The sequence below is a fragment of the Hemitrygon akajei genome, chromosome 7, assembly GCF_048418815.1.
Source record: "Hemitrygon akajei chromosome 7, sHemAka1.3, whole genome shotgun sequence".
NCBI classification, from domain to species: domain Eukaryota; kingdom Metazoa; phylum Chordata; class Chondrichthyes; order Myliobatiformes; family Dasyatidae; genus Hemitrygon; species Hemitrygon akajei.
In genome coordinates, this window is record NC_133130.1 from 20,017,984 (window position 1) to 20,043,082 (window position 25,099).

General features: G+C 46.2%; 1 protein-coding gene across 2 annotated transcripts in view; it reads right to left on the reverse strand.

Moving 5' to 3' along the window:
- Positions 1–25,099, reverse strand: part of smyd3 (SET and MYND domain containing 3) — a 998,764-nt gene that overhangs the window by 106,506 nt on the left and 867,159 nt on the right. For both annotated transcript variants that reach the window (XM_073050456.1, XM_073050457.1), the window contains exon 9: positions 2,213–2,300. In XM_073050456.1, coding sequence (XP_072906557.1) covers positions 2,213–2,300 — 88 coding nt within the window. The remainder of the gene's footprint in view (positions 1–2,212; positions 2,301–25,099) is intronic.

Below are 25,099 nucleotides of genomic sequence, written 5' to 3' on the forward strand. Positions count from 1 at the left end.
TAAATGAGCTGGCCTCTACTGCTTTCCTGGGGCAGAGAATTCCATAGATTTAATATTCTCTTGGAAAAACAGTTTCTCATCATCTCTGTTCTAAGTCTATTCCCCTGATCTTGATCAAAGTTCCAAGTTCAAAGTACATTTATTACCGAAGTATGTATACTATATACAACCTTGAGATTTATCTTATTACAGGCAGACACAAAACAGAAATCCAACAGAACCCATTAAAAAGATCATCAAAGGATGCAGAAAAAGAACAAATTGTGCAAACAGTAAAAGTGAGCAAGTAACATTCAGAATTGAAGTTCACGAAAGTAAGTCCACAGCCACGAAGCCAGTCACAGTCGATCCAGGAGCCCATTAGTTTCAGGCCACAGCCTTAGTTCAGCGCAGAGAGGAGTAAACCTTGCTGAGCAGTTAGCTGAACACTGACCCACCCCTCTCCTCCGGCACTGTCACCCTGATCTTTTCAGTCTGGCCCTGCGCGTAAACCTTGGCTCGTTTCTAGCTCTCAGGCCTGGGCCCTGCCTCAATTCAGCCTGTACCTGATCTTTCCAACTCGCCTGGTGCTTAAATCGGTCAAACATCGGCTTGTTACTTGCCCGTCAGGCCCAGTCCCACTGCCTCGTCTCTGCCTTTGCAGATTCAAATAGGCTCCAAGCCGCTCCAGTATTGGACACACATTGGCTCGGGCCCTGCCATCTCGATTCAGACTGTACATGCGATGCCATAACAGTCCTGCACCTTAGAGACTTCAGTTCACACTGAAAAAATGCCAGGTCGTACAGGCAGTTCTAAAGCTCATCTCTGAAAGGGAAGTTACAGGCTTTTGATTACTGTCTTCATTTTCCAGAAATGTGATTAATATAGCAGATAGTAGTTTTGTTTACTTCCAGTAAGCTGTCACTGTGTTTCACCAATGCCATCTTAAACCAGAAGACATAAGACATGAATAATCAGGAAAAACTAGACAAGAATGATGATAACAGGCGTTACCGATACAAATAGAAGAGTGAATTATCAAAGATGGAGAATTCAATATTGAATCCTGAAGGCCGCAATGTGCCCAGTCAGATGGTAAGGTGCTGCTCCTTAAGCCTGTTACAGTTCAGGAGGCCACAGTTTGGTAGGTCAGAGGAGAGGGAAAAGAACAGGCAGAAATCAAAGTTCAAAGTACATTTATTATCAAAGTACATATATATCACTGGATACAGCCCTGAGATCCATTTTCTTGCCAGCGCTCACAGTAGAACAAAAAAATTCAGTGAAAATCTACACACAAAGATTGACAAACAATGAGTGAGCAAAAGAAGACAAACTGTGCAAATTCAAAAATAAAACAAACAATAATAATAAATAAGTAAATTTCATTCCCAACTGTAAAAGAAGCTGTTGGTAGCAAGTGATCTCAGCTCCCTGTCATCGGTGCTGGAGCCAAGTGTCGTGCTTTGCTCCATCAACAATGAACTTGCCTCAATCACCAGGTGAAGAATGGGGCTGCGTGCTGACCGCGGTTTCAAGCTCAGTTCTAAGCACTGGTTCAGGCCTCTGGATACGAGACCAGCATCGTAACTGCTCTCTCATCGAGCAGGGGAATTAAAGGTTTATAAAAAAAATCAATTATTCAGGAAGAAAAACGGGAGAACTCAGAGGAAAGCTCAATAATAACATCATCCACAGCACCTGCTTTACAACTTCCTCCTGAAACATCGCTCTGGATAAAATATGCATGAATCAAATCAAGATGCAATAATAAATAAAATATAAAGAGGTTGAAGCGGCCGTGGGTAACAGATGACTTTAATAATGCAGCCAGATCTTGGTGCTGTGATGGATGGCTGTGAGGATGCGGCTGAAGAGACACCGAAAGGGGCAATGTAGGGAGTGAGAGCAGGCACGTCAGAAGGGCAACAGGGGTGGGAATGTGAGCTCCCTGTGTAGGGTAGGCATCTCTCTCCACAGATGCTGCCTGACCTGCTTAACATTCCTATCATTTTCTGGTCTTAAGTACCACAGTTTACTATGTAAAGAGTTTTACAATCAACGTGTGTATCAGGTGGCGCTGCTATGAGACTAGTGTAATCCAGACACCTGCTGTCTGTGCGGAGTTTGCACGTTCTCATTGTGACCGCATACTCTGGTTTCCTCCCACTCACAGACTTTATCCCTCCCTGGAGCCACTGGAGCCCAAGACCAGAACCCATAAGGATACGTGCAGCAGCCTGTAATTCTTCCACTTTTGGAATGGTGTCCTTGGCTTGTGTCCAGAAGCGCTCGTCACCAGCCAGCCGATCAGCATCCTGTGCAGAAAAAAAACAAGTCAATCCTTCGATCATTGCAGGGGTCCCCACTCCCCACCCCTGCTCCTGTCATTAAGAGGAGTCTGGTGTTTATCTCTCTCCCTGCCTGCGCAGTATTAACAGCAACACAGGATCCAGTCTCACCACCAACTCTCTCATCAAAATCATGCGAGATTTGGCAGATTAACACACACCAAATGCTAGAGAAGCTCAGCAGGTCAGGCAGCGGCTATAAACAGTTGGCGTTTTGGGCAGAGACTCTTCAACAGGACTGGAAAGGAAGGGGCAGAAAGGTGTGGGAGGAGGGGAAGGAGTACAAGCTGACGGGTGACAGGAGGTTGCACAAGGTGCTTTAGGCAGATGAATGGCTTCGAGGAGGAGGGGTCAATACTCCTGTGGGAGAGCCCGTTTGTTGAAGACGGATTTTGAGCGACTTTCGGAAGGTGGAGTGTGATTTCACACGGACCGAGGGCCCAGCGCGAGTGACAGACAAGTTCAAGATTTGAGCTCCACCGTGCACATGTGACTGTTTAATTATAACGGGTCCTTTTTGTTTTTTTCCTTTCTTTTAATAACTGTTTGCTTCACTTAACATTCTTAAATACACTTCTTATTAATTGGATGCTGTGCATGATCTGTTATTTCTTACCGATGGGCAATTGCCGGGGGGGGGGGGGGGGTAAATCACACAGCATTCACACAAACCGGGGTCTAGGTGGGCGAGACATCCCAACCTCACGCCTCACGGGTTTGGCGGGACCGAAGTCATACACACCTTGGACGTATGAAGCCTGGGAAAGGCGGGTTTCTCGCCGTGGAATCCAGCGGCCGTTAGCGAGGGGCTAACAAGCTGCACTTCCAGAGGCACCCGGTAAAAGTGGGGTGAACAAAGATGGACAACCAACCAGTGTGCATAAGACGACAAATTGTGCAAGTAGAAAAAGAGAAACAAAATATTAATGATAGATAAATAAGTAATAAACAATATAGAGAACAGGAGCTGCAGAGTCCTCGTAACAGGAGGAGTAGAACCAGTTTAGTGTTGGGGTGTGTGAAGTTATTCATTCTGGTTCAGGAGCCTGATAGTTGAGGGGTAATAACTGTTCCTGAACATGTTAGTGCGGGACCTAAGGCTCCTGTACCTCCTTCCTAAAGGCAGCAGCAAGAAGAAGGCATGGCAGGGGTCCTTAATGATGGATATTGTTTATTCCTCTCCATAGATGCTCCTCCAGCGTTCTGTGTGCGTTACTCTGGATTTCTAGCAGCTGCAGAATCTCTCGGGTTTAGATTCTGCAGATGCTGGAACTCTTGAGCAGCACACACAAAATGCTGGAGGAGCTTAGCGGTTTCTATGGAGGGTCAGCGCTTTGAGCCGAGACACTTCATCAGGACTGGAAAGGAAGGCGGAGAATCCACAATAAGAAGGCGAGGGAGGGGAAGGGGTACAAGCTGGCAGGTGGCAGGTGAGGATTTCTGTGGAGAGGAATAAAACACTTGACATCCAGGAGCATCACACACTTCATCAACAACCACTGCCTGGGATGTCTGTCTCCCATCACCCAGGACGTGCCCTCTTCTCATTACGATCATCAGCGAGGAGATACAGGAGCCTGAAGGCTCACATTCGATGTTTTAGGAACAGCTTCCTCCCCTGCACCATCAAATTTCTGAATGGACAATGAACCCATGGACACCCGCCTACACATTGTTCTCCTTCTGCATTACTTATTGATTAGTTACAGTCCTTGTTGCAATGTAGTAATGTTTTACGTACTGCACTGTAATGCTGCCGCAAAACGATAAATCTCACAACGTGCACTCGGTGGCCACTTTATTAGGTACACCTGCACAGCCGTTCATTAATGCAAGTATCTAATCAGCCAGTCATATGGCAGCAACTCAATGCATAGAAGCACACAGACATGGTCAAGAGGTTCCGTTGCTGTTGAGACCAAACATCAGAATGGGGAAGAAATGTGATCTTAGTGACCTTGGCTGTGGAATAATTGTTGGTGGCAGACAGGTTGGTCTGTGTATCTCAAGACTGCTGATCTGTTGGGATTTCCACGCATAACAGTCTCTAGAGTAGGGGTGCCCAACCTTCTGAACGCCACAGACCTCTGCCATTAGTTTGGGAACCCCTGCTCCAGAGTTTACAGAGAGTGGTGTGAGAATATCTGGGGAGCAGCAGCTCTGTGGAGAAAGACACCTCGTTAATGAGAAAACTCGGAGGAGAACAGCCAGACTGGTTCAAGCTGACAGGAAGGTGACAGTAACTCGATTAACCACACGTTACAACAGCGGCGTGCAGAAGAGCATCTCTGAACGCACAACACGTCAAAGCTGGAAGTGGATGGGCTACCGCAGCGGAAGACCAGACCAGTTTCCACTCCTGTGGCCACTTTATTAGGTACACTCCTGTATGGCACACGCTGAAAGTATGTCAGTGAGAATTAATCAGATTCTGAAATGAGTGAAGTGATGGCCTTCCCTGCTACAGATGGGAAAGAACAATAATGGAAGCATTTGATCTTCTTCATCGTTAGCCAATGATGTCAGATGTAGAGCAATCTGTGGATGTAAATATGATTGAATTTGGATGATGTCTTTTAGATTTTGAGAGTGGATGCATGGGCGGAGTATAGGACAGTGCTGTGTGTTTATTATTTCAGTAGATTGGGTGCTGGGGTGGAGGTACATCTCTGCCAAAGGAGGTGTAAGGCACTCCATCCCTCCACGAGCCCGGAGGTCACCCTTGGGAAAAGGTGTAGCACCTGCTTATAGCCCTGATCAGAGTCATGTGAATCCATGGGAGCAGGTGGTGGACGGTTGTATGAGCGGCTGGTGTATATCACAACTCCTGGTTATGTGACCACCGATGCCAAGCAGACAATCTCTGAAGAGTATAGATAATGGCTGGGTCACCCATCTTGTAAAGACCAGCAGAAGGCGATGACAACCACTGCTGGAGAAAAGTTTGCCAAGAACCATCATAGTCATGGATAGAGCAATAGCGTGGAGTGGGTCCTCCCCACAGGAAAAGGCCCTTGCTCGGTAGGCAGACTAAATTCAGATGGAAGACCGTGATCATCCATGTCTTATGATATGGCACATAATGATGATGACGATGATGATTTTGGTAATACTGTAAATATATTGTTTGATTAAGCATTCTTTGTTTGGTTAAATAATTAATTACAGGTTATATGTAAAAGTAAGTGAATGGCATATGTTATTATACCGCCACGTCATAAGCATGCACCTGGCTAAAAGTAAAACATGAATCTCCCAGCTCTGTGATTTTCTTTCAATCAGTGTTAGTTTTGGAGTTACAGGGAGCCGTCAGAACTCCACCCCACAGTGAAGGACACTGAGGCAAGCAACAAAGAGCCTCAGAGGGAGGAGTCAGAGAAATGGAGGAGTGCACATTAAGAAAATGAAAACGCTAGAAAGGTACAGCACAGAAGTAGGCCCTTCAGCCCATCAAGTCTCTGCTATACCATTCTGATGTTAATCCCATTTTGTTTCATTTTCTCCATTTTATCTGCCAGGTTATGCCAATCGCCTGCACCCTAAAATCGAATCACAGTTTTCTGCAGCCTAACCAGGTGTCTTTGGACACATCTCACCCCATCACAGGAGCCAACTGCGGGGACTCTGGATGCGAGAGCAAGCAGGGAAACCACATGCCGTCACAGGGAGGACGTGTCAACTCCTGACAGATGGCTGCCGTGGTTGGGATGGAACCCGGATCCCCATCGCTGTGAGTCATTGGCTCCACCAGCTGCGCCACCGTGCCACGTCGACTCTCTGTTATAGCGTACCCTTCATAGCCACAGGACATTGTGATGTGTTCCGCAGCCAGTGAGGTGCTTCACGAAGAAGAGTTACTGTTGTAAAGTAGAAAGTGCGGCACACACATGGGGACAGTGTCCAGATTTGAAGAAAAGTATTGTTGAGAGTTATGGGGAGAACTTTAAACAAAACCTTGAAGTAACTGCCAGAACTGGAGGATACGCACGAGGAGTGAATGATGGCTGTGGGCCTATATGAAGCTTAGGAGAATGAGTGGGGATCTCATTGAAACCCATCGAACATTGGAAGGCCCAGACAGGGTGGACGTTGAGAGGGTACTTTCTGAAATTCATGTTTCTTTTCTATTATTATGTACTGTATCATACCGCAAAGCAGCAAAAAATTTCATGACGTATGCCAGTGAAATGAATTCTGATTCCTGATTCTAATGCTTCCTGTACTGGGGGAGTTTAGGACCAGAGGGCACAGCCTCAGAATAAAAGGACGCCCTGCAGAACAGGGAGGAGGAGGGATTTCTTTCATCAGAGGGTGGTGAATCTGTGGAATTCATTGCCATAGACAGCTGTGGAGGCAAAATCATTGGGTATATTTAAAGCAGAGCTTGATAGGTTCTTGATTAGTAAGGGCGTCAAAGGGGAGAAGGCAGGAAGTCGGGTTGAGAGGGATAATAAATCATCCATGAGGGAATGATTGAACAGACTCAATGGGATGAATGGCCTAACTCTGCTCCTTGCTTTATGGTCTTGCCTTGTGTGTAAAGGTGTTCCCCTGCTCATTAGCATTAATTACATATTACAGTACACATTATGGGCTGCTTTGGACATTTCTTTTCACTGGAATGAAATGGAATCTGATCTGGCATCTGGAGGACAGTATACAGCTGTTAATACGTTCTCCCAAAACCTGTTACTCCAAGGCACTGAAAAAGCTGCACGTGAGCTTAAATAAATGTTCCCCGCCCTCCACAAGGATCATAACTTCTAGATAGGTTTTAGTCCGCACTCTCTATCTGCTAAATGCTCACACACGTGCTCCCAGTTAACCGGTTTGCTTTTGATGTAGTCTGCAGTCACCCTGCCAAGATGCTTCCCCCCACACCCCTGCAATCAACATCTCTAATCAAAGATGGCTTTGATTAGAATCCAGTCAGAGAGCCTTTTCGCCCCCTGATTCTTGGCACTGTTACTTCTACTTGGGATCCTTGGGCCTCGGGTCCAGCAGCGGGGGGCGGGTGCAACGAAGTCTGGTTCTAGCCGTAAGTCACCCTGGCTCTGGCCACTGCTGGACAGCTTCTGGGCAGCCATGGGCTTTTAGGAACGTGGTTTTTATTTGTTTATTACTATCACATGTAACAAGGTACAGTAAAAAGTTAGACTTGCATATGGTTCGTACAGATCAGAGTGCACTGAGACAGAATAAGGTAGAACGATAACGATGCAGAATAAATTGTAACAGCAACACATACAAATGTTGGAGGGACTCAGCAGGTCAGGCAGCATCGAAGGAAATGAAGAAACAGTCAACAATTCAGGCCGGGACCCTTCTTCAGGACTGAGAAGGAAAGGGGATAAAAAGGTGGGGGGGGGGAGGGAGAAGGAGAATAGCTAAAAGGTGACAGGTGAAGATAGGTGGGTGGTAAAGGTAGAGGTCAGTGTGCCGCACTACAACCGCACCCCCTTTGCAGGTTTGATGGTAAGGTTGGGATTGGTGCGGAGAGAGTGGAGGGCAGTGCGCTCAAAGCGGGTGAGGTTGGAGGAGAGAGAGGAGTGCTGAAGTTGAGGTGGTTGATGTCTCATCAGCGATTCATGATGAAAAGACCCAGAGGAGGAGAGTTCAAGAAGAGGAGGAGAGTTCAAGACGGGAGAAGGGGTCATCAACAAGGGGTGTCGAAACCTTATCAAAGAAGTGGCCTTGGAGACAGGGGTGAAGGAAGAAGAACTCAGTGTCATGGCGGGCGAGGAAATCACTGAGGTGCTGGCAAAGAGGGACAAGAAGGCCCTTGCTGAGGACAAAACATTCTGCCTGAGAGAGGGGAAGGTCAGAGGGAATAGTGAAGGCATGGGAAGGATTAGAGCTGGGATCAGAGGGGGGAAGAGAGCTGGTGGTCTCAGAGGAGAGAGGAGGGTTGGGGAGGTCAGGGCAGGTGGGCTGGGAGGAAGATGGGAGTCTGAGGACCCAAGAGCTGATGGTGGGGCCTGAGAGACACATGGTTGCAGAGTGATGGTGAGGGAAGGGGAGACTGGGGGGCCAGAGGTAGCATGTAAAGTCTCGGCCTGGCGGTGCGGGCGGTCAAGGTCCAGGCTGGAGCCAGAGATAGAGGCTGCACAATTAGCTGTCTGAACGTGTCTGGGATTATAGAGACTGGCATTGACAACAGTGAGATCTGGATTCTGGATTTGCTTCGGATCATTGGAACTGGTGTTAGTGATAATAGTGTCACTGGTCTGGAGGTCCACGGGCCAGGGATGGAGTCAGAGAGATCTATAATCTTGGGATGCCTGATGGAATTGAGGTGCAAGCAGGAGGCAACAAGGTTCGTAATCTGGTGGTATCCAGGACCATCGGAGTTGGAGACGGCAGGATCTGCAGTCTACAGTTAGCTTGACCTCAGTGGTTGGGAAGATGTTGGAGTCCATTATCAAGGATGAGGTTTTGGGGCACTTGTAGGCACATGATAAAATAGGCCAAAGTCAGCATAGTTTCCTTAGGAGGAAATCTTGTCTGACAAATCTGTTTGAAGTTTTTGAGGGAAGACAAAGGAGTCAGTGGATGTTGTTTATTTAGCTTTTCAGAAGGCCTTTGACAGGGTGTCGCTTGTGGGGCTGCTTTACAAGCTAAGAGCCCATGTTATTATAGAAAAGATACTAGCATGGATAGAAGATTAACTGAATGGCAGAGGCAAAGACTGGGAATAAATGGGACCTTTTCTGGTTGGCTGCCGGTGACAAGTGGCGTCCCACAGGGGTTGTTATTGGGAAGACTTATTTTCACTTTATATGTGAATGATTTGGATGGTGGCTCTGTGGCCAAGTTTGCAGATGATACAAAGATAGGTGGAAGGGTAGATAATGTTGAGGAAGCGCGAAATCTGCAGAAGGATCTAGACCGATTAGGAGAATGGGCAAAGGGGTGGCAGATGGAATACAGTATCAGGAAGTGTATGGTATGCACTTTTCTAAAAGGAATAAAGGCACAGACTATTTTCTAAATGGAGAGAAAATTCAAAAATATCAGGTGCAAAGGATCTTGGGTGTCCTCGTGCAGGATTTCTTAAAGATTAACTTGCAGGATGAGTTAGTGGTAAGGAGGGCAAATGCAATGTTAACATTTATTTCGAGAGGACTGGAAGGTAAGAGCAAGATGTTATGCTGAGGCTTTATAAGGCATTGGTCTGTCCACACTTGGAGTATTGTGAGCAGTTTGGGCCCCTTATCTGAGAAGAGGATTTGCCGACATTGGAGAGGATATGGAGGAGGTTCACAAGAATTATTCTGGGAATAAAAGGGTTAATGTATGAGGGGCATTTGATCGCTCTGGGCCTGTATTAGCTGAAGTTTAGAAGAATGAGGGGGATCTCGTTGGAACCTATCAAATATTGAATGGTCTGGACAGAGTGGATATGGGGAGGATGTTTCCTATAGAGGGGAAGTCTAGGACTGGAGGATACAGCTTCAGAATAGAGGGACATCCGTTTAGAACAGGGTTGAGGAGGAATTCCTTTAGTCAGAAGGTAATCAATCCGTGGAATTCATTGCCACAAGCAGCTGTGGAGGCCAAGTCATTGAATACATTTAAAGCAGAGGTTGACAGGTTCTTGAATATTCAGGGCAACAAAATTGTGGGGAGAAGGCAGGAGAATGGGGTTGAGAGCAATAATAGCTCAGCCATGGTGGAATGGTGGTCATCGACAACAGGCAATTCGAAGAACTTCTAGTGGGGCAGAAGAGAATCACGTGAAAGGCATTCAAGGATGTTGTTGAAATTTTTCTTGGCAACTACAGAGCACCAAACTATGTACAGCTGGTTGGCAGCATGCTTCAAGCACACAAAACCATGGAGTGCAACAAGCCACTAAAGATTCATTTTCTGCATTCCCATTGAGATTTCTTCCCTGCCAATCTCAGCGCTGTCAGCGACCAGCATGGTGAAAGGTTTCACCAGGACATTGTGGTCATGGGGAAACGGTGTCAGGGCAAATGGAATCCATCAGTGCTGGCTGAGTAATGTTGTTCACTTAAGTGAGAAGCCTCAGACACAGAGTACAAACGAAAATCAATCACAAAACATTTTTAGCTTAGTTGAACTATGGCAAAGCTTCAGCACCATTATGCAATTCAACACATTATACTGTAATCAATATCAGTTAATTTCTCCAAATTCCTACATAATACAAGCAGTCTGAAATTATATTTGTGTTCAGGTTCAAGCATTCCATCATAAATAAAAAATCAGAGGAACCAAGACTTTTGAAAAAAATTGTTGTCCAGTACAATCAGTCAACAACTCCGATATCAACAGACCACGTGAACATGGGATGGGAGGCTAATTTGTTTTTCTCTGTAATCCTGATGTTCCATGATATTCAATACCTAGAGCAATTCCTGGGAGAGGGACCAGCAAGTGCGATGAACTGGCCAAGACCGAAAGCTTTATCTTCTCATTCTAAAAGGGTTATCGCTCAGTCCTTTAGTCACATTTAGAACGAGAGAGAGAATAAAGAATTGCAGCTTAGAAAAGTGAGGTATTTCCCAAAGAAACTTTCTTTCCACTGATAAATCGGTGTTTTATTTACTCTTTGGGGAGATTTTGTGTCTGTGATTGTTGTGGGAGAGGGGAGGTGCACAGTGCATGGGGCAGGCTTGGGGCAAGCCTCTTCCTCCTCTGTAAGGCCAGCAAAGAATGTCATTGCCAAAATACTGGGGGAACTTGGCAAATCTGGCAACATCAATGAAGGGGAATAAATAGTCAACATTTCGGGCCAAGACCCTCAATCAGGAATGGAAAGGAAGGGGGTTTAAGCCAGAATAAGAATGGGGGGGGGGAGGGAAAGAGTAATAGCAGGCGGATGATAAGTGAGATCAGGGGAGAGGGGAAATGGGTGGATGGGGGTGGTTTATGAAGAAAGAAGCTGGGAGCGGGTAGGAGGAAGAGGTAAAAGGGCAGAAGAAGAAGGGATCTAATTGGAGAGGACAGTGGACCATGGAAGAAAGGCAAAAAGGAGGTTAACTAGAGGGAGGTGATGGTCAGGTGAGGAGAGGAGAAAGGGGTTAAAGGGTAACAAGAATGGGGAATGGAAAAGGCAAGAAAGAGGAACAAGGGGGAAATGATCACGATTTGGAGAAATCAACGTTCATGTCATAAGGCTGGATGCAATCCAGATGGAATACGAGGTGTTGCTCCTCCAGCCTGAGTTTGGTCTCATCTAGGCAGTAGAGAAGGCTTTGGACAGACATGTTAGAATGGGAATGGGAAGTTGAATAGAAATGGGTAGCCACTGGGAAATCCTGCCTTTTGAATCGAGGTCTTCGGAGAGCTGTGGTTCACCAAGACACCTACAACTGGGCTTCAACTGTTTTGTTATTGATACAATGTTCCAACCTCATGCAATGTACAGACCTCACGCCATCAAATACCCTTTGAAAGTCAGCACATTAAATACAAAATACCTTTGGCGCAGACGTTTCAAAGGAGGCTTATGAATGAATTCAGAAAGCTGCCTTCCATTGGGAATAAGTTCACCACTTTTTGATTAGAATTATGAAGGTACTTTGTCAACCAAAAGCAAATTATCATCAACAATAACATTCCAACTCCTGGAAAAGCAGACTCAAGGAAAAATTGAGAACATTAGGCACCAGCACAGTACATTGCAGTGGTTACATTGCTCTAGGTCTGTACTTCTGGAGTTTAGAAGAATGAGGGGAGATCACAGAAAAACGCATCAAATATTGAAAGGCGAAGATAGATTGGACGTGGAGAGGGTGTTTCCTACAGTAGGACCGGGGGCACAGCCACAGAATAGAGAGAAGTCCATTTCGGACAGAGATAAGAAGGAATTTCTTTAGCCAGAGGGTGGTGAATCTGCTGTATTCATTGCCACAGACAGCTGTGGAGGCCAAGTCATTGAACGTATTTAAATCAGAAGTTGAAGGCTCTTTAGTAAGAGTGTCAAAGACTATAAGGAGAACCAGAACAATGGGGTTGAGGGGGACAATAAATCAGTTATGATAAAATGATAGAGGAGATTTGACAGGCTGAATGGCCTAATTCTGCCCCTTTGTCTTGTGGTCTAATAATGTAACAAGTCTGTGCAACTCGTAAGTAATGCACAGTTACTGGTGACCAGAGTACTGTTTTGACATGGAGAAATACCCAGAGCCCCGTCCCTTACTAACATCCAGACTTAGCTCTGATAAAGTTTCAGCCACCTCTTCTTCATTAAGGCATAAAAATGCAGAAAATAGAAAGAGCTGGCCATTCGGCCCTTTAAGCCTATTCTGCCATTCAGTGCTACATTCCCACTCTCTCATCACTTCCCCTGATACCCTTTGTGTCTAGAGCTCCAGACCGCCAGCTCTTTGACCAAGGTTTTAGTCCCTCATTCTCATACAAGTTCAATTGCAACTGTCATTCAGCTGTACACATGAATACAGCCAAATGAAACAGCATTCCTCCAGGGCCAAGGTGCTGAACACAGTGCTACATACAGTCACACACAGCACATTGACATATAATAACGATAGCATATATAGTCACAAAAAATTATATTAGTCTATTTCCCTGAGTGTCATGACCTGCAGATTGATGGTGCATGGGATGTTGGCCTGGAGCCATGTTTCTGCAAGAACAGTTCATCTTGCACTAGTGCAGCCGCAGACGAATGAAATTCAGTTTGTCTTCCACTGAGTGAATACTAATACACCGACAGGAGGTGCTAGCTCCCAACTTAGCATGGACTCCAGCGTGCCCGCTGCACCTCTGCTCGCTCCCACTCGGCCACTGGTGCCTCCTTCCCTGGGTGGCAGCAATTGGTGATGCCATGGCATTAGTGTCGCGTCCACATAACGACCAAGGACGCACAGCTACCCTGCCGCCGGTCTCTCTACAATGAACCAGACAGTTGGCTGATTTTTCGCCACTGAACGACCTTCCTTCACACCGTGTTGCCGTGACTCACGGCTGCTTCGGAGTCACAAGATTATGGCTTTGAATTTCTCTCCAGATTCTTGAGGACAAACTTTTGGCTGACTCTGGAATGAACGACTGCGAGAACACTGCTGCAGGTAAGAATCTTGCTTCATACATCTACTTGTGCATATGACAATAAACTCGACTTTGATGGTGCTACCTTTCAAGCGAGAAGTTAAACCTGGGGAACACCTGTCTGCTGAGGTGTTGATGGCCTTATTTCAATGAATGTCTGGAGAATTATTCCTCCTGCCTCCACCATACCTCATCGGCCAACATCAACAGAATGCATTCTTGTCATCACTGTCACACTGCAGGGTGTTAGGCTTTCGTACACAATTCGGCTGCCGCAGTTCCTGCATTGAATCGGTGACTGCACTTTGAAACCTGCCTCTTCGCCTTAAAGTGGAAGGAGATCACTGTGTGTTCTGAGAAAACTAGCTGTCAGTTATCCAAGATGCGGGAAGCCAGCAATTCCAAAACTCTTTTGGACACAGAGAATTGATAAATTGGTGAGGTCGTGAACACTTGAAGTTGTGAAGTGTGTGTGCTTTTTGTTTGTATGTGCAAATGTATGCAATTACCTGCACACACGCATGTACCTTGGTGGGCATGAGGATGTGTGTGTGTGTGTGTGTGTGTGTGTGTGTGTGTGTGTGTGTGTGTGTGTGTGTGTGTGTGTGTGTGTGTGTGTGTGTGTGTGTGTGCGTGCGCGCGCATTTGTGGGTACCGGTACACCTATCTGTGTTCCTGCATCTGCTGTTTGTATGCATGTACTTTGGTGTGCCTAAGCACGAGTATGTGTGTGTACACGTGTGTATAGATGTGTATGTGTTTGCATTTTACATATTATAAAATTATACAGCATGGAAACAGGTCCTTCAGCCAACTGGTCCATCCAACCAAAATACCCATCAAAACGAGTACCATTTGCTAGCAGGTATGTGTGTTTATGTGTCTATAGATTACTTATATTTTTAGTTTTTATTTATTTTGAGATACAGGCTCTTCCGACCCAACGAGACCATGCTGTCCAATTACACCCATGGAACCAATTAACCACAGTAGCGTAGTGGTTACCACAACACTTTACAATGCAGGTGACCGGCGACCCAGGTTCAATTTCCGCCACTGCCTACAAGGAGTTTAACGTACACCCCTTGACTATGTGGCTTTCCTCCGGGTGTTCCGGTTTCCTCCCACAGTCCAAAGCCGTGCCAGTTGGTAAGTCAATCAGTCATTGTAAATTGTCCTGTGATTCGGCTGGGGGATTGCTGGGTAACGCTACTTGAAGGGCTGAAACGGCCTATTCTGTGCTGTATCTCAATAAATCTACCTACCCATATGTCTTTAGGATGTGGGAGGAAACCAGAGCATGCAGAGGAAATCTACACAATCACGGGGAAAATGTACAAAGTCCTAACAGATAGTGGCAGAGCTGAACCCCGATCTTACAGCTGGTACTGTAATAGCGTTATGCTAACTGCTAGACTACCGTGCCTCTGTTCTACTCCAAGGTCAGGGAAGTCCAGAAGAGTATTCAGTACCCGAATCCTTTGTTCTGTACTCAGTGAGCTCATGTGGACACCCCTGACAAGTGCCCACGGCTGGCTTCTGTCACCATCAGTAGTGTCACTCACCCCGACGCAGAACTGCCTCACAACGTAAGGGCTCACCGTCAAGGACTCGACAGCTCATACTCTCAGTATTGTTTAATCACCTGTTTGTTTTTTGTATTTGCACAGTCTGTCTTATTTTACATATTGGATGCTTGTCAGTCTCTGTGTGTAGTCTTTATAGAATCATAGAGTCGTGGAAAAGTATAGCAGGAAAACAGGACCTTTGCCCCGTCTGGTCCATACTGAAACATTTAAATTACCAAGTCTCATCGACCTGCACCGGGACCATAGCCCTCTATGCCTCTACCATCCACATACCTATCCAAACTTCTCTTAAATGTTGAAATTGAGCATGCATTTCAACATTTGAGAACGAATGCCTGCAAGAAAATGTGATCTATATGGTGATATATATGTAATTTGATAATAAATTTACTTTGAACTTAGAATCCATCTGTGCAATTTAACCCTGAAGTGCTTTGGGATGTTCTGGAAGGCACGGCATAATGCAATTGCCTCTTTACTAAACTTTAGGTCTGCTTTGACAACAGGATACCTGGAAGGCACTGGACCATGATGAGTGGGGTTGCTGCAAAGAATCTTCCCCTTTGTGAAAAGAGCCGGCAGAAGATCAGAAGATGAGAGTCAATGGCATCAGGTTCTCTGTCAGTTCCCTGTCACACTCGAAGGGCCGAGGACAAACGTGCCGCCCGCCGGGGGCCGCCCTCCCTCGTGCCTCTGGCCTTCCCCGTTGACCTGCTGCCACCGCAGAGCAGCAACACGCTGAGCTTGTTTGCACTGTTCGCAAATGCAGCGTTAGGAAAGGTGTCGAGGCACACGCATCACTGACTTCACCCGCCGAGGCGCTGGGTCGCTCGCATGTGGCTTTCAGCTCCTCTCTCACATCACTTGCCCGTTGGGAGGATAAACAAGGCCCAGCCCCTGACGGTCAGCAAATGCCCGAGGAGCTCAGCAGGTCGGGCAGCATCCAGTGTTTTCTTTCACTGTTCCCCAGGGAAGCTGTGCGGGCAGCAACGTCTTCCGATTTAACTCCGTGTTAAAGAATAGACTGTGGGGTACAAAGTGCGGTAACGGGTTCAAAGTTCAAAGTAAATTTATTATCAAAGTACATGTATGTCACCATATACTACCCTGAGATTCGTTTTAGAAACATAGAAACATAGAAAACCTACAGCACAATACGGGCCCTTCGGCCCACAAAGCTGTGCCGAACATGTCCCTACTTTAGAACTACCTAGGATTTACCCATAGCCCTCTATTTTTCTAAGCTCCAGGTAGCCATCCAGGAGTCTCTTAAAAGACCCTATCATTTCCGCCTCCAGCACCGTCACCGGTAGCCCATTCCATTCCATTTTCTTGTGGGCATTCACAGTAGATACAAAAAAACACAATAGAGTCAATGAAAGGCCACACCCAACAGGGCAGACAATGACCATTGTTCAAACGAGATAAATTGTGCAAATACAAAAAGAAAAAGAAAATAATAATAATAAGTAATGAATGATATTGAGAACATGAGTTGTAGCATCCTTGAGAGTGAGTCCATAAAGTGTGGAATTGGTTCAGTGTTGGGGTGCGTGACGTTCTGGTTCAGGAGCCCGGTGGCTGAGGGGTTGTTCCTGTTCCTGAACCTGGTGGTGTGATCCTGAGGCTCCTGTACCTTCTTCCTGATGGCAGCAGTGAGAAGAGAGCATGGCCTGGGTGGTGGGGGTCCTTGATTATGGATGCTGCTTTCTTGTGACAACATTCTGTGTAGATGTGCTCAATGGTGGGGGTGGGGGGGGGGCTTTACTTGCGATGGATTGGGCCGTATCCACTATATCAACTACTTTTTGTAGGATTTTCCATCCAAGGGCATTTGTGTTTCCACACCAGGCTGTGATGCACTAAGTTCCTACTTCTGCATTCTTTCATTGTCATCCACAAAGTCATTCTTTCACTGTACAGGATAATTTTATGTATCATTTATACTCTGCTTGCTGTCTGCACACACATCTTTCATCATACCTGCACATCCTTCTGGGTGCATAACGGCTTGGTAAGGCATCTGCTCTGCCCGTGAAACTGTGGAGCGTTGTGGCCACAGGTCGGCACGTCACGGAAACCAGTCACCTCTCCATGGACTTTCTGCCGTCTCAGTAAAAGAATCAGCATAATCAAAGACCCCTCTCGTCCCGGATGTTCTCTCTGCTCCCCCTCCCATCGGGCAGAAGGTAGGAAGCTCGAAAGCACGTGCCTCCAGGCTCAAGGTCTGCGTCTATCCCCCTGTCACAAGACTATTGAGTAGACCCCCTAAATGTTAAATGGATTCTTGACCTCACACTCTGACTTGTACCTAATAGTTCGCCTGTGTTGCACTTTCTCCGTTAATGTAATACTTACTTTCGCATTCAATTGTTTTGCATTTCCCTTGTACTAATGTCATGAAAGGAAGCATACTGACGGCATGCAGAACAAAGTTTTTCATGGTATCCCAGTATGTGTGACAGTAATAATTAGATGACAATAAATACAAGTTCTCACACACCACACACACACACACACACACACACACACACACACACACACACACACACACACACACACACACACACACACACACACACACACACACACACACACACACACACACACACACACACACACACACACACACTATCTGTAAGGAGTTTGTACATTCTCCCTGTGGCCGCGTGGGTTTCCTCCGGGTGCTTTGGTTTCCTCCCACACTCCAAAGTGCTGCGGGTCAGTAGGTTGATTGGGTGTAATTGGACAGCGTGGGCTCGTTGGGCCAGAAGGGCCCGATACTGTGCTGTATCTCTAAGTAAAAAAATAACATAAAAATGAGCTGATGCACATGTGGCACACACTTCATTACTTCAAACACAGCCAACCTCACCACGCACCAGCTCAGTCTTCAGCTGAGCTGACTTCTCACAGCCTGGATTACTAACAGCCCAGCTTTCTCAGAACACACAGACATCCCTTTCCTCTTTAAGCCAATGAGGCAGGTCTCACAGGGAGCAGATGCTTAAAAATTAATCCGCAGCCCACATTGCTGACAGTAAACTTTATACATCCTGTCAGGGAGCAGATCAATCACTAAAAATGATTACATTCAGAGGTTTAAAATTCCAAATATGTACTTTGCTGAACTTCTTTTGCCTGAATATCCTTCACTGCGAAATGAAGAATGGAAGCGACAAATCATCTTGCACTTTAGCATGCTTCTCCGGTGGTTTTCCCGGCCTCTCTGTGGGAGGCCTTCACTCTTGACTGGGCGATGGTTGCAAAGCCAAAGTGCTTGCTCTTTGCTTCCTCCAAGCGCTCATTCCTCACGCACTGGGCAGGAACAGGCCTATGTACGGCTTGTCCACACAGGGGTGGCGGTTGGTCATAAAACCATAATACAAAAGGAGCAGAATTAGGCCCTTCGGCCCATTGAGTCTGGTCTGTTCTTCAATCACGGCTGATTTATTATCCCTCTCAATGCCGTTCTCTTGACCTCTCCCTATAACCTTTGACACCCTTACTAATCAAGAATCTATCAACTTCAGCTTTAAATATACCCAGTGACGCCCTGCACAGCCATCTGTAGCAATGTACGTGCAAACACACACAGGTCTTTTCCTCATCTGTACAGCGCTGCCGAGAGCTAATGGTATTTTGAAGCACAGAAACAGGCCACTGGACAATGAAAACATCTAAATTCAAATTTCAAAGTACATATATGTATGTCACTATATACACCCTGAGATTCAATTTTTGTGGGAATACTCAATGAATCTATAGAATAATAACAATAACAGAATCAATGACAGATTGCCTAACTAGGGCATTCAACCAGCGTGCAGAAGATGACAAACTGTGCAAATACAAAAAGGAGATATATTAATAATAAATAAATAAACAAACAATAATTATCAAGAACGTGAGATGAAGAATCCTTGAAAGTGAGACCATTGGTTGTGGTGAGGCAAGTGAAGCTCAAAGGTTCATTTATTATCGAAATTCTGAAATTCTTCTTCTCCAGGTAGCCATGAAACCAAGAAAGCAAAGAACAGTGGCACGATCATCAACCCCTAATCCCCCCTCCCCGCACAAAAAAAAACAGAACAGGCTCATCAAACCCCAAATCCCCCTCCCCCACACAAAAAAAACCTGAGAAAGATCAGGTAAAGAACACAGAATATAAAAAAACTATAAGATTGAGGAAAGAGTCTATAGTCCAAGTCCATATCCAAAATGCAGAAAACCTGGGTAACATTCTCCAGGCAGGCGGCCCGCGCTCACCTTCTGCATTCACCTCAATGTTTAAATCTCCCTTGTCGCTTTTATTGGCGTGCAAAGGAAGTTTTAATCGGTGAAATGGAGTAAACATCGGCTTGCGCCTCGGCCTGCAGCCTGCCCACCATGAGGTTCATACACGCTGCCTCTGTCTCCCGGAATCCTCTCAGAGATGGCAGAGCACCGAAACCCCCAAACAATCTCCAAACTTCCGCATTCGCCTCGGTTACAATCTCCCTCGTTGCTCTAATCAGCAAACAACAGAAGCTTTAAAAGGCATAATTAAATTGAATATTGGCTCACTTTGATGTTCCGCACGCTGCCTCTGCCTCCCGGAATCCTCTCGAAGACTGCAGAGAGCTGGAACACCCAAACGATCGCCAAACAGCAAATCATAGGCTCTGAGATTTGGAGAATCACTTCCAAGACGACAACAGACAGACAGACAGACAGACATACTTTATTGATCCCGAGGGGTAAGTGTAAAAGACATAAAAAAAGTGAAATATATGGTTTCATGATCTATCCAGAAGATGTCGACGGAAAGCGCATTATACACAAGCGCCACCTGGACCGAAGTAATCCCCATTGGTTGAAGGGCCTGATGGCTGAGGGGTATTAGCTGTTCCTTCATCCATGAGATTGCTTTCCAGAGATCGTATCTGGACCTCTCGGAACTTTCTTAGTCACCAGACTTGAATGCCTCCGACGTGGCTCTCAGCAGAGTTTGGATCACATGGTGCTTCTGCTTGGGGACGACTCCGGGGACAGACTTGCCTACAATTGTATTAATAAAGTCAACTTTTCGTGTATAGATCTAAATCCCTTGATGGGTCCTTGAACACGGCCCAGTCCACTGACTCGAAGCAATCCCGAAGCTGATCCTCTTGCCTCCCACCTTTTTATTGTCCTCGTCTCTGGAGCTTCAGCCTGTATGCATCTGTACTCCATTTGACTCACTTCCCACCCTACTCCATCTCATCCTATCAGCATGCTCAGACTAGTCATGTCCTTGATACATCACTCTTGTTCACAGGGGATTTTATCCTCTGTCCTTTACTGCTGAAGCTTGCCACGCTGTCTTAACTCGTGTCATGTTACAGCTTCCACCGGCTGACTTAATATGAACACTGAGGGGTTCCTTAAGGTTGTCATAGCTGAGGTGGAGGTAAGCTCCCACTACCTGTTGGTGGGTTGTCCATTGCGTCCAACGGTGACAGGAGTTTTCAAAGTGGAAAAACCATTGCCCTGGCGCAGGTCTATTCTCTCAACCTTGGAGGTCCAGGTCCCACGGTACGAACAAGCTCCACCAACAGGGGTCTTCCTTGGCTGCAGTGGATGACCATGGCATCTTCCATGCCTTGTCATGCTCTTCGCTCTACACCACCTATTAAATGCTCCCAATGGCGTGTGTCTGGGCGAGGCTGTCTGATGTTGAAAAACCTGAAACACCCAATAAGCCCAGGTTACATCACTGATGATGTGTCCTAGCACATCCTAGGATGTACCTCAGCATTAAACAGATGCAAATAAGAGCTTTTCACTGTATCTCATTACATGTTACAATAATCAACCAACTACCAATCTTCCACGTGAATGAAAACATTTTCCATATTAACTTCTCTCATAACTTAAAAGTTTTCGATCAGTCCCTTACATTTGCTGATCCACAGTGTTTAATTGGTCTCTCCCCACTAATCTCCCTCCCTGCAAGTGGCCAAAGTGCTACACCTGCCCATTCACCTCCTCCCTCACCTCCATTCAGGGCCACAAACAGTCCTTCCAGGTGAGGCAACACTTCACCTGCAAATCTCCTGGGGTTTTCTATTGCTCCTGACGCGGCCTCCTCTACATTGGTGAGAGCAGTCGTAAATTGGGAGACCGCTTCATCAAGAACCTCTGTGCCATCCACCAAAATGGCACCGATGGCTGCCTCCTTGAGTTCATCTGTAGAAACAGCCTAAATTCCTCTTTTAATGTCTTGTTTATTCCTTTTCAAGGTGGCTGGGGCTTTTTCGAAGCCCCTGATCCTCGACATCACACAAAATGCAGCTTTTCCACAGTGATGAGTTCCCGTTCTTGGAGCTCACCGACCAACCAACCGGCTGTTTTCCAACACTCTCCAGGCGCGGGGTGCGGCTCTGCATGGCCCTGTGGATAACCAATTCCAGGCTGGAGTTGCCGACTGAGGTGTTGCAAGAGGAGAAGCATCAAGATTTCACTGTGGCACATGTGCGGACGGAGGTCTCTGTGGACGAGCAGTCGTACACTCTCTCTCTCTTTCTCTTTGATGGTGGGGAGAGTTTGCTGCCAATTTTCGAGTCAGAGAAGCTCAGAATAAAACGTGACGCAGCAAATTGTAACACCATAACAGAGATTGCTAATCTTCCCTTTCATTGTGAAATGGGTGACAGCTCTCTGTCTCTTGTTAGGTAAACACTAATACTAATGGTAACAATAGTTTTGGTTGGACTGCAGATCATGGCCTCTCGTTGGGGACTTTGCAATTGCTTGCTTGGTGGGTGGTGGGCGCTAACGCTTTCTGCTAGAATGGGTCAGGGGAGGGGGCAGGTTGATGGTTTGCTGCTGCTTGTGCATGGGAGGGGGAGAGGGGGCTTTGGGGCTCTAACATTTTTCTGACATTCATTCTTTTCAGGATCTTCTGTTTTTCGCAGATGTCTGTGAAGAGTAAGAATTTCAGGTTGTATATTGTATACATTCTCTGATAAAAAATGGAACCATCGGAAATCTAAAAGCAGAATTTTCCAGTGGCCAAACGTCTTAATTTCAATTCCCATTCCTATTCCGACATGCCGATCCATGGCCTCCTCTTGTGCCAAGATGAGGCCACCCTCATGGGTGAAGGAGCAACACCTTATATTCTGTCTGGGTAGCTTCCAACCTGATGGTGTGAATATAGAAGCATAGAAACGTAGAAAAATAGGTGCAGGAGTAGGCCATTCGGCCCTTCGAGCCTGCACCGCCATTCAGTATGATCATGACTGATCATGCAACTCAGAACCCTGTACTTGCTTTCTCAATAAAAAGTTTTTTCCCTCCCCACTCTGGCCTTTTACCTCTCCTCACCTGCCTATCACTTCCCCTTTGGGTCCCCTCCTCCATCCCTTTCTTGTATTGTCCACTGTCCTCTCCTATCAGATTCCTTTACCTTTCCAACCCACTTGGCTTCACCTTTCACCTTCCACCTAGCCTCCTTCCCCTCCCCCTACCATATTATCCTGGTGTCTTCCCCTCTTCCATTTCAGTCCTGAAGAAATGTCTTGGCCCAAAACATCGACTGTTTATTCATTTCCATAGACGCTGCCTGACCTGCTGAGTTCCTCCAGCATTTCATATGTGTTGCCCTTAATTCACATTTTTCATTAGCTAATCAGAAATGTATTAACCACATTTGGTCTCTGAACCCTCCCATTTGTATCTTTTGGCCAATCTTCCAGGCATCCCTACGTTATTAAAATGCTATTTTAAAAGTTAGTAATACAGCTCCCTTGATAGACATTTACTAATGGTGCATCCAGCTAAATTAGTATCAATCACATTATCAGCCTTCTCTTTCTCAGACAACATCTTTCTTCTCCATAGATCCCTCAAAGTTGCCATTCCAGTTGATAGGGTGGTTAAGAAGGCGTATGGGGGCATGTTGGCCTTCATAAGCTGGGGAATTGGGTTCAAAATCCAGGAGGTAATGTTGCTGCTGTATGAAACGCTGGTTAGACCACACTTGGAATATTGTATTCAGTTTGGTCGCCTTTTTATAGAAAGGATGTGGAAGCTTTAGAAAGGGTGAGGAGAAGATACTGCCTGGACTAGAAGGCATGTCTTATGAAGACAGATTGTGAGCTGGGGCTTTTCTCTTGGGAGTGAAGGAGGATGAGAGGTTTGCAAGATGAGAAGAGGCCTAGATTGAGTTGATAGCCAAAGATTGTTTCCCTGGACAGAAATGTCTAGAATGAGGTGACTGTGGCAAAGTATAAAGGGGGGAGTATCAAAGGTAAGCTTTACACTGGGAGTGGTGGGTGCATGGAGCAACCTGCCAGAGGTAGTTGTAGAGGCAGATACATTTGGGGGCATTTAAGAAACTCTTAGTTAGGCACATGGATGAAAGAAAAATGGAGGGCTATGTAGGAGGGAAGGGTTAGATTGATCTTAGAATGGGTTAATAAGTGGGCACAATCTCATGGGCTGGAGAGCCTATACTGTGCTTTAATGTCCTCTGTTCTGTTAAAAATCTCCCGGTTGTTTAGGTTTTCCTAGTAGGTACAAACTCTTGGTCTGCTCAATATTTGTTTTCATCATTGCACCTACTTATTTGAGGTGATCATGAGATGATCTGACACGGTCATCAAAGCTTTGGTGATATGAAAGAGAACGGGGAATGGGCAGGGTGTAGCCATGTTTCTCTGGAGTTCCTTACTCCACATCGAAAGGGCCCAGTGTGATGCCAGATGGTGCCGTTACCAGCTTAGCCGGACACACTGCAGCTGCACAGCCATCAAGGGAGCTGTTATTGACTCTTAACCACAGCACTTGAATAATGCAGCGATGCCTGGTACATTGGCCAAGAGATACATATGGGCTGGCTCAGAGTCCAACTGTGGCTAAATGCATTTCTGATTAGTTAATACGAGATTGTGAAAGTGACACCGTGGTTCAGCTTGCTTCCTCACTGCTCACACTCATTGTTTATGCAGCTGCACTTTGACCAGCTCGTGTGTTTGCAAAACTGCAGGCCCAGAGCAGAGGCTGCCAGTGCTTTGTTAACCGTCGGTAGTCTCACTAGTTCATTCAGCTGAAGTTGTCACATGTGTGGCAAGTCAGCAACATCTATTGGCTGGCACTGGAATAATGCCGACAGATCAGTGGGATGCCATTTTAGAACACAGAACATGGAACATGGAGCACAAAACAATTCAGCACAGAAACAAGCCTCTCTGGCCCACAAAGTTGAGTCGAACCAATTAAATTAGTCATCAAGTGGCCAACTTATCTCTTCTGCCTTCATAATGTCCATATCCTTCCAATTTCCTCCTATTCATGTGCCTATCTTAAAAGTCTCTAATGTATTTTACCTCGAGCACCACTCCAGGCGGCCATCACTGTCTGTGTAAAAAAACTTGCCCCTCACATCTCCTTTCAAATTTTCCCTTCTCACCTTAAATGCATGTCCTCTGGTGTGAGACATGCCAACCCTGCGAGAAAAGATACTGCCTGTCTATTTCACCCTCTCGTAACCTTGTAAATCTCTATCAGATCTCCCTTCTGCTTCCGCTATTCCAGAGGAGCATCCTAGTAAACCTCTTCTGTACCCTCCCCAAAGCCTCAACACCCTTCCTATAGAGGGTAACCAGAAGTGTATACAATACTCCAGATGCAGTCTAACTAGAGTTTAGTAAAGCTGCAACATAATTTCTTGACCTTTGATCTCAATGCCTCAATTAATAAAGGCAAGCATGCCAGGTGCCTTCTTAACCACCCTAACCACGAATGGACAATAAACTGGACTGGTCAAAGAACACTGAGGCTGTCTACAAGAAGGGTCAGAGACGTCTCTATTTCCTGAGGAGACTGAGGTCCTTTAACATCTGCCGGACGATGCTGAAGATGTTCTACAAGGCTGTGGTGGCCAGTGCTATCATGTTTGCTGTTGTGTGCTGGGGCAGCAGGCTGAGGGTAGCAGACACCAACAGAATCAACAAACTCACTCGTAAGGCCAGTGATGTTGTGGGGGTGGAACTGGACTCTCTGACGGTGGTGTCTGAAAAGAGGATGCTGTCCAAGTTGCATGCCATCTTGGACAATGACTCCCATCCACTCCATAACATACTGGTTAGGCACAGGAGGACATTC